Genomic DNA, 10,906 nt, shown 5'->3' with positions numbered 1-10,906 from the left:
GTCTCAATTTTTATCCTTACTTTTTTCACTATTCAGCTTTTCTTTCTGTCATTTGGCCACAATTTCGATTTCTCATTACTAATAACTAGGGATAAACAGATCACTAGCTCATGGGAAAAACTCAACAATTTTTAAATTTGAAATACAAATAAATGACTGTCACTGGTCTTCTTAATTAAAAAAATCAAGTTCTCTAAATAAAAATTAAAATTTACTTTTCTTCAAATCAGAATTCTAGTGCTTTGTAACCTGCCAGTTTATTCATTCTCAGGCATCTCCTAGAAACTTCTGTAAAGGGTTGCTAGGTGAAATTTGCCAAAATTGTCTTCTCTGTCATGATGCCTCAGGGTTCTTCTTCATCTTTCAGGAACTCCCAAGACCAAAATAAGAAAACAGCATTACTCCACAGAAAAATGTTACCTGTGCCCTTTCTCCATGGGTATTTTAGGTAATGCCTCAATGCGTGTCATCAATGGCCTTTCCTTTTCACATTAACCATGATCTCAACGCCTTGGTTGGTAAGTGAGCTCGCCACCTCCACAGGGAGTAATTAACACATTGTGCCCAATACGTGTCCATAATTTTTCCAATTAGTGTGTGGAACCATGATAATATGCTATGAGAATTCATTGGCCAAAGGAAAAGCCCTATTATTCATGGGGATTCATTGACTTCCTCTTAGAAATTCTCTAAGGAGTCAGAGATGTGGAGGTTCTCCAGGTATCATTTGTTAAAATATACATCAATGAAACCATCTCTTTTGAATTTCCCTACATAGTGCCTCTAGAGTTTTATTCTGAAGTTGAAGAAAAAGTATTCTTTTTTATGCCTCTACACGTTCCTATTTCTGAAAACTAGAAGAGAGGAAAACGTAAAGAACAGAGGACATAATATTAGAAGGGTAGAATCTTTCAGATACATTAGAAACAGGTTTGCTTCTGGAATATAATATGAATTTGGTAAATATTTCCTCAGTATATGAATACAGTTTGGGTTATAGAGAAAAATGTGACAGTGACTTCATGTAGGTTTTCACAAAACCTGTCAGCTTTCTCCCCATTTCAGTTCACATATCGATTCTTTCTGACAGTGAGTCCATCCACTTGGGCTGGAAATGGGTCAAATGCTAGACACACATGGATATCTCTCTTAGGTACTCATGAGAACTGCTCTTGTGTAAGTCATGTCCCTCATGTTCTCACTTATAAGTCAGAGCCGACAGTAAGAATACATGGACACAGTGAGGGGAATAACACATACTGGGGCCTTTGGTGCAGGGGTGGAGGAAGGGAGAGCATCAGAATAAATAGCTAATGCATCTGGGCTTAATACCTAGGTGATGAGTTGATGGGTGCAACAAACCACCATGGCACATGTTTACCTATGTAACAAACCTGCACATCCTGCACATGGATCCCAGAACTTTAAATTAAATTAATTTTTAAAAAAAAGATGCTGCAGGGATGAGAAAGTAAGAGAAAAGCCCAAGTGATTAACCCAGACGGGAACTTTTGGTGGCTTCTTCCTTCCCCTCAATCCATAAAGGATGAGTGACTACTTTGACCAATAAATTATAATAAATGTAAGACTATATCCATTTATTAACCCTGGTCTCTAAGTCTAGTAGCTGCTACTTATGGTGTGTTGAATCATCCACTTTTGTACCCTGGCAACCATGTTTTGAGGAAGCCCAAGCAGCCCTTGGAGAATATGGAAAGATATAGAAAGAAACCAAGGCTCCTGGCCAGTAGCCCCAGCTGAGCAAAGAGCCAGTAGCCAACACGAATAAAACAGGCACATGAGTGAGCAATCTTGAAGGTAAATCCTTCAGCCCCAGTTGAATCATTCAACCTGATGGTACAAAGAACAGATTCCAGCTGTCCCTACTGAGTCCTACCAAAATTACAGACTTGTGTGCAAAATAATTACGGCTCATTTAGGTAACTAAAGTTGTAGATAGTTGATTATGCAGCAGTAAATAATGGGAACAGAATTTGGTATCTAAAGGCAGGGTGCTGTTATAATCAACATTTAAAACATTTGGCATTAATTTTGCAATTGGTGGTATAAATAATCCATAAGGGCTTAAGAAGTCTCTTACTAAAAGGTGAAAGGATCATGAGGCAACTTTTGGTAAGGCTTTGAAGCACAGAGAGAAAAATGTTTGAAGGACAGAGAGGAAACTGTTATTAGAGTTGGTAAAACATGGATACTTACTATCCATTGCTGGAAAGTTTGGCAGCAGGGCCACATGCTACAGCCTGGAAAATAGACTATTTAGTAATCTCATTATCTTCCTGGGGAAATTTCTAGGAAGATTATAGAAAATATCAATCAATGATAAAATATGAAGAGAGTAGAAAGCAGGATACTAGAGGAAGGGAAGAGTAGAAAAAGGGAAGGATAGGTGGAGATTTGCTAAAGGGATACAAAATTATAGCTAGATAAAGGAATAAGTTACAGTGTTCTATACCACTGTAGGATGAATATAGTTAAAAATAATATATAGATTCAAATTACCAGAAGGAGGGCATTGAACATTTCTAACACAAAGAAATGATCAATGTTTGAGATGATGATATGCTAATTACCTTGATCTGATCTCTATACATTATTCATGTAAAAATATTACTATGTACCTAAGGAATATGTGCAATTATTATTTGTCAATTAAAAAGTACATAATTTTTTAAAGTTTCTTAAGTTTCTGAGAATTTACAGGAAACAGAAAGAAACAAAACTTGGGTTTACAAATAAAGACGTTTCTCATGCACAGTCTCTCTCAACAAAGACTCTCAAGCACAAAATGGCTTCAAGAAAGAAAGCAAATCCAAGGTGCTATCAGGAAACCAATGCCTCAGGGTAAACATCTTAAGAATGTAGCTGTAATACCTTTTGTTAGAACTCAGAAATATTTTAAGCTATACTCAACAAGATTTATAAATATCCTAAGGACCTGAATCCTTAAAGTTAAACAATAAGTCTTTTTAAGAATCTTAAGGAAATTGCCATACAGCAGTTATTAATACTACTACCTCACAAGTGACCCATAATAAGGAAATGAATATGGATGTGATTTTTATCTAATGGAATTAATTTATAGATTGAAACATAAGAAACTCACCAAGTTTTAAAAAAGGCATTCTATCAACATGTGCTAAAGACTACAGAGCAAACAGAAATGAATAGAGCTTTGGACCCTCAACTTCTTCCATGGAGGTACCAGACTGAGAAACGACATGTCTGCAAATTGTAGCTATGTCTTGTGGATAAAAAAGGATGATCAGAAAGTGGGGAAATGGCATCACAGGTTAGATCTAAGAGTCATGGAATTCATTCCCAGAAAATAGGACTGGCAACATGTGTCCAGATGAATTTGAGAATTTCTATGGACAAATAACTGTGATGTGTCTAATTTCCTCCTTTTTCAAAAGGGAATGTCCATTGCTATTATCCTGTGCCCATCACATCGTTGTCTTTTTGGGTGTCAGGAGCAGACAACCTGCTGGTATTATGCCTTAAAAGACTAGCAGCTTCCTCTTTCTGTTTCTTGGAACATTTGGTCTTTGAAACCAGTCATGATGGTGTGAGAAAGTTTATAGAACCCCATGGAAAGGGCCACATGGAGAGAAACTGACTAACAACCTATAGCCCTGACTCAGCTCTACCACAGATCAGCACCATTTTGCTAGCTGTGTAAATGAGCCCAATGGAAGTGGGTCCCTCAGTTCTAGTTGAGCAGCTCAGTTGACATTGTATGGAGTTGAGCAAGCCAATCATAAGCCCTCTCCCATTTAAGAGATTAATGAGCAAATTAAATTATCATTGTTATTGTTAATTACTGTTTTGGGGGGCATAAATATTGCTACACTTTCATGTGTAGTTTCAGATGTTTTACTTAGCTATACCAAGCAGTCATTTATTCAATTAAAGTTAAGGGATATGTATAAGTTATCTCCTGAATGTCAGGGATATAGAAGATATTTAGGAGAAGTTAATATAATGGTGTAGTAAATTACTTCCTTTCACATTGCTGATTGCCTATTAGAGAGAATAAGATACGTACATAATCAGCTCAATACATCAGAGCTCAGTAGGAAGTATAAGTAAAGCTTATATTTCTATGGTGTTTTGAAGAATGGAAACCATCAATACTTCATGAAATAGGTGAAAATCAAAAAATTCTTTGATGGTGGACATTAGACAAAGAAGGAGATAATCTTTTCAAACAAGAAATTCCTTGTTTCTTAGGTGAGCACAGGACCATTCTCCATAGGATCCCACCATATAAGCTGTAAGTAAAGGAATGTGGTGCACAGAATGGCAAATTTAGGTTTATCTTCTACTGCCTTTTTAATTAATGATGGCTATAGTACGATGATGGCAAACAAGGCCATTTTGTCAATGCAAGTTATTTTTCTGTAGTTTATTCTACTATTTATTATTATAATCCCTTTTAAACATAATTTTAACTCTTTCGTGTTTCTACTACTAATAAAAGGAATTCAAGAGACCTATACGCCAGGATAGTAGGAAACTAGAGCCTTAAAGTAAGATAGAAAACATTTTTTAAAATCACACTCATGTCAGCAAGCTGTAGAAAATATTCTATATGTTAGTTTTGGACACAAAAATCAGCTACTTTTTATGAAAGTTGATCAAGATGTTAAGTGTAGTTTATTTCTGAAACCCATCATTTCTTTTCACAGTACAGAATTTAGTTTTCCTAATGTATACATATTCTATATTTAAAAACCTCAAATGTTAGACCACACAGTAGCTTCTCCTAAATTTTTAATGAATGTGACATAAAATAGCAATACTCTAGTTAATTGAATATGCTATCCTGAACAGAATAGTTTCTCTGCTTACTTTGTGGTAAATTTATCTGCAATGTGATATTAAAAAGGAAATTCAATCCATTAAAGAGATCTAGAAGATAGCAGCAGGGGTGTCTATTAGTCTATCCTGCTGTTATAATAAAATTGCAAAACATGTAAACTCTGTGACATGATGATATAAATAATCTTTCAATCAGGTAAAAAAAGTTACAACAAATTGTTAAAAGTGAAAAAGAAAAGATAAAATGAGGAAAGCAAATTTAAATGGATTATATGACTTTGGTCATGAGCAAGTACTCCCATGAATTGGATTGAGGGATGGACTTTGTATATTATGTAAACCCCTTAGATTGTAAGCATGTTTTTTTTTTCCCCCCCTGTATATGTGCACGAGGAGAGTTTCATGTATTAGATACATAGCTTTCAACAGATTCTTAAAATCCATGTGCTGCAAAATGTGATCTAGAGTGATTAAGGTGATTATTTATGGCTATACCACTGGTCAGGCCAACTATTTGACTCTGTATACAGAGAGTAATTTTATGAACTAAATATTTACCAATAAACACCATTATAACACCTTAATCTATAGGAAAAACAGGCAGCAATGTCATAAAAGGCAGTTTTTCTTAGTTTCAGTTGAGGCACAAAAGCTGAGAGAATAAAATGTGTGAACTACTCTTAAAAAATAAACATTTTGAGAAAAAAAGGGGAGGAAATATAATCTTTGGAGGAAGCTCTTGGATTTCTTAACGTTTTATCTCTCCCCAAGAGTAGAAAACTGCTTCAGGATATTGATATATATCTGCTGGAGATAAAGGAACACAGTGGATTGGTATCTGAGCTCACCTGAGAAATCTAAACGTAGAAATCTGTAGTTATTGGCCTGAAATACCAGTACGCAGAGAAAAATGTCTGCGCGTCAACTGACTATGGGTAGCAAGGATTGTCAAAATTTTCTTTTGGATCACATATGGACCATTTAGGAGAAATTCTCATTGTGGAATCACTTAAAAATAACGTTTTGTCCAATAAGAACTTTAGAAAACATGGGACCCAGATAAATGTTGAAACCTCTGAATTAAGAGGAAAATTTACAAGCTGTCAGCTAGAGGCAGATTCAACCATATCACAAGAAATGTGGTAGAAGTACCAAGTAAGGAATTATTTCAGCAGCCAGGAAAGCTCCCTGCATGAGAAAGACTCAATGTGCAACATCTGAAAGCACTATTGCCAGAACATGACAGTGGCAATCAAGAAAGACTTTCCCTCCACCTATCTCTCCCCCTACAGTTTAATGCTTGAAGGACCAGTCACTGAAATAAGTAGAGAGAAAAGTGTTTGCTGAAAGAGCTAATACATAAGTCAACCTTCATTGGTACCAATGAAGGCTCCCCAATTCAAAAATCTACACCCAGAAAAGGCAGAAATTTTAGCTTTAAATTAAGTTTAAATTTTCAGTTATCACAGTGAACTGGGCATTTAAATTTGAGAAGCTCCCTGAGATTCCATATGAGAAAATGAAAAACATTAGCCTGTGGATTAAATTTAAAGAGACTGTAAGGAGAAAAACATATTTTATGACATGTATCTTAAGGACTCCTATTATTTCAATGAATTTGTTAGAGTTATAATATGCATGTGATAAAAAGGCATTATTTATTGAGAAATCTAAAACGTAATAATATTTCAATTCTGTAATTTTAGAGAACCTTTCTTGCCAAACACTTTTCTGATAGCAAGTTGGACATCCTTGTTTCTGAGGCTATAAACCATGGGGTTTAGTAATGGAGTGACAATAGTGTACGTCACCGTCACCAGCCTGTCTTTGTTGGACACATAGTTTGCTGTAGGCCTCAGGTAGATGAAGGAAGCACAGCCATAATGAATAATAACAACGGTGAGGTGAGAGGCACAGGTGGAAAACGCTTTCCGTCTGCCCTCAGCTGAGGGAATCTTCAGGATAGTCCTCAGAATGCAGAGATAAGAAACACAGATGAACAGAAAGGGAACCACAAGTACAAGAACCCCACAAATGAATATCAAAAATTCATTAACATCTGTGTTGGTACAAGCCAGATGAATAACTGGTGAGATGTCACAGAAGTAATGATTGACCTTGTTGGCACTACAAAAAGGGAGGCTGAAAACTAAATTTACTACTGTAAGAGAGGCCAAGAAGCCTCCAATTGCACAGGCGGCTGCCAGTTTTCCACACACCTGCCAGCTCATAAGAATGGGGTAATGCAGAGGGTGACAAATGGCAGCATAGCGATCATAACCCATTACACCCAATAGCAGGCAGTTGGTAATGGCAAAACCAAGGAAGAAGAACATTTGAAGAGCACAACAGGTGAAGGAGATTATCCTGGCCACAGAAAGTAGATTGACGAGCATCTTGGGTAGAATGACAAAGGTGTAGAAGGTCTCAGATGTTGAGAGAATGCCAAGGAAGAAGTACATTGGTGTGTGGAGGCTTTTATCCAGGTGGATGACACTGATAATGGTGACATTGCCACTAAGAATGGCTAAATACAGAAAAAGAAAAACTGCAAAGAGGGCCAGCTGAATTTCACCAAGGCTGGAAAAACCCAGCAACAGGAATTCAGTGACCATGGTGATGTTTTCTGCCAAGACCTGCAGAGAGGGAAAGAAGTAAAACATATTCAGGTATGTGAATATAAGAATTTGGGGCATGTAGTCCTTTGTTCCTTTCTGGAGATGACAAGGAATAATCTTGCCTTTTACTAGCCTTTTCCAGTTCCTAGCTACCTCTCATGTTCATTAGTTCATGGTCCCCTTCTTCTATCTTCAAAGTCAACAAAGTTACATCTTTTCTCTGACTTTCTGATTCTCTCTCCCAATTTTAAGAACCCTTATGATTACTTTGGGCTCTCTGGAATAATACAGGATAATATCTCCATTTTACTGTCAGTTGACTTTCCTTCTGCAACCTTAATTCCTCTTGTTTGTATAATCTAACATATTCTCAGGTTCCAGCGATTAAAACATATATATCTTTGGGAGCTCATTATTTGGCCTACTACAACAAGCAACAAACAATCTAAAAATGATATTAAGAAAACAATTCAATTAACAATATCATTTTTTAAAAGCTTAGATTTAACAAAAAAAAAGTGTGAGACATATACAGAGAACTCTTTCAAACATTGTTGGGTTAAATTTATAAAATATATGACTAAGTGAAGAACACCCATGTTCATCAGTTTAAAGATGTAATAAAATAAAGAGCAATTCTGACCAAACTGGTCTATGTAGTCAACATAATTCTTAACAAATCCCAGCAGGCCTTCTAAAGACTGATAAGATGATTATAAAATTTACATGAAAAGAACTCAGAATTGCCCAAATGTGTCTAGTTTAATCACTAAATAGAGGCATTCAGAGCATTGAGATCCATTTAATAGTCACCATTTTAGTCCTACTCTAGGATCTTTAAGTGTTTCTGGAACACATCACAGCTCTCTGAAGATTGTTGATAGAAATAATTGTAAGTTGATTATTTGCATTCTCAGGTTGATAACTTAAAGTTTACCACTCTAGTAATACCCAGTTATATTTGCAATCATAATTAAAATAACCGTAAACACATTTTACAAAAGAAGATATTATATACCTGAACAGAGAGTTGGGAGATAGGTTCTGTTGAACTCAATATAGATGAACTGAGTTAAGTTAATCTCACTTATTCCCCACTTTGAACAACAATAATGTAGACATTCAAGAAAAATAAGCAAAGAGATTGTGACTAATTATCTGTATTTATATGCAGAATAAGTATTTTCTAAAGTAACTAGAATTACCCTTATCACCTTTCTTCTTTCCTTACCCATCATCTTTATCTACAGACACAGCATGCCTTAAATAAAATATGGTCCATTGTAGAGTTATTGAATTCTGACACATAAACTGCTTTTAGGAAAAACTTTGTGTATGGTTTATGAAAAAATGAAAATTGAGGTTTGAAACTTACAATAGATTTTTCTGCAGTAAAATGTCAAAGCAATGCAGTATACTTTTGATTTTCTACTAACAGCTAATTAAATCTTAGTATAAGAGAAAACAAGAACACTTTTTAGTCAGGTAGAATCCCATTAAATAAAATTAGCTTATATGAAATTTACTCTAATTACTGCATGTAAACCTCCCCAGGTTCTAACAAGTAGAAATAAGAATCTCTTCTCTCTGTCAATAGTTAATTTTGCTGTGCAGAAGCTCTAGTTTAATTAACTCTCACTTCTGAATTTTTGTCTTTGCTGGAATTGCTTTTGGAAACTTAACCAAAAATTCCTTGCCAAAGCTGATATTGAGAATAGTATTCCCCAGATTTTCATCTAGGATTTTTAGAGTTTGAGGTTTTACATCTAAATTTTTTAATCCGCTTCAAGTTAATTTTTGCATATGGTGAAAGGTGAGGGTCCAGTTTCCCTCTTCTGCAGATGGCTAGCCAGCTATCCCTGCACCATTTATTGAATAGAGTGTCCTTTTTCTATTGTTTGCTTTTGTCAGCCTTGCTGAAGATCAGGTGGTTGTAGGAGTGCAGCTTGCTTTCTAAGTTCTTTAGTATGTTCTCTTGTCTGTGTGTCTGTTTTTGCATCAGAACTATGCTGTTTGGGTTACTGTAATATTATAGTATAGTTTGAAGTTGGCTAGTATAATGCTTCTTTCTGGCTTTGTTCTTTTTGATTAGGTTTACTTGGGCTATTTGAGCCCTTTTTTGGTTTCATATGAATTTTATAATAGTTTTGCTAATTCTGATAAAATTACATTGGTAGTTTGATAGGAATAGCATTGAATCTATAAATTGCTTTGGACAGTATGGCCATTTTAACAATATTGATTATTCCAGCTCATGAGCATGGAATATTTTTCCATTTATTTGTGTCATCTCTGATTTCTTTGAGCAATGTTTTGTAGTTCTCCTTATAGAGACCTTTCTCCTCTTTTATTAGGTGCATTTCTAGATATTTTATTTTCTTTATGGTTATTGAAATATAATTGTGTTCTTGATTTGACCCTCAGTCTGGATATTATTGATTTACAGAAATGCTACTGATTTTTTAGGTTGATTTTGTATCCTAAAATTTTCCTAATGTCATTTATCAGTTCTAGGAGCCTTTTGGCAGAGTGTTTAAATTAGTTTTCCAGATATGGAATAATATCAACAATGGAGACAAATAGTTTGACATTTTCTTCCTGTTTGGATGCCTTTTATTTCTTTCTCTTGCCTTGAACAAGAGTGGTAAGAATGGGTATCCTTGTGTTGTTTCAGTTCTCAAGAATAGTTCCAGGATTTGCTTATTGAATATGATGTTGGCTGTGGATTTGTCATAGATGGCTCTTATTATTTTGATATATGTTCCTCAAAGCCTAGTCTGGGTTTTTATCATGAAGGGATGTTAGATTTTATTGAAAAATTTTGGCATCTATTGAGATGATCACATGAATTTCATTTCTAATTGTTTATGTCATAAATTACCTTTATTGATTTTCATATATTGAACCAGAAAACCGGCAGAATGGGAGAAAATATTCAAACTACGCATCAGACAAAGGCCTAATATTCAGAATCTTTAAGAAACTTAAGCAAGTCAAGCAAAAAATAATAAACCCCATTTTAAAATGTGCAAAGGATATGAACAGACACATCTCAAAATAAGACATACAAGCAGCCATGAAGCTCATGAAAAATTCTCATCATCAATAATCATCAGAGAAATGTAAATCATAACCACAATGAGATACCATTTCACACCAGTCAGAATGCTATGAAATAAAAGACTTGTATCTACACATTGAAATGATCCATCACCCTTTCATCTTATTAATATTCATGACTATCAAAGTGCTCATAAACATTGATCAAAAACAGTAAAGACTAAAACGTATCTTACACATTTATCTTACGTATTTAAAGAAGTATTAATTAAAACATTAATTTTTTAAGTTTAATTATTTTATTTTATTTTATTTTATTTTATTTTATTTTATTTTATTTTATTTTATTTTATTTTATTTTATTTTATTTTATTTTATTTTATTTT

The 10,906-nt window shown here is 34.7% G+C and overlaps 1 protein-coding gene across 1 annotated transcript; it reads right to left on the bottom strand.

The window, feature by feature from the left end:
• Nucleotides 1-6,530: 6,530 nt before the first annotated feature.
• LOC111544006 (olfactory receptor 10R2) lies at nucleotides 6,531-7,538 on the bottom strand. The gene has a single exon (XM_023214410.1). The coding sequence runs from the start codon at nucleotides 7,536-7,538 to the stop codon at nucleotides 6,531-6,533; it is 1,008 nt and encodes a 335-aa protein (XP_023070178.1).
• Between the last annotated feature and the right edge of the window lie 3,368 nt (nucleotides 7,539-10,906).

This window comes from Piliocolobus tephrosceles, chromosome 1 (genome assembly GCF_002776525.5).
Source record: "Piliocolobus tephrosceles isolate RC106 chromosome 1, ASM277652v3, whole genome shotgun sequence".
Classification (NCBI taxonomy): Eukaryota; Metazoa; Chordata; class Mammalia; order Primates; family Cercopithecidae; genus Piliocolobus; species Piliocolobus tephrosceles.
This window is presented reverse-complemented; position numbering and strand designations above follow the sequence as displayed.

Excerpts from the sequence above, each read along its gene's own strand:
- LOC111544006 (XM_023214410.1), bottom strand. The coding sequence starts at position 7,538 with ATGCCCCAAATTCTTATATTCACATACCTGAATATGTTTTACTTCTTT.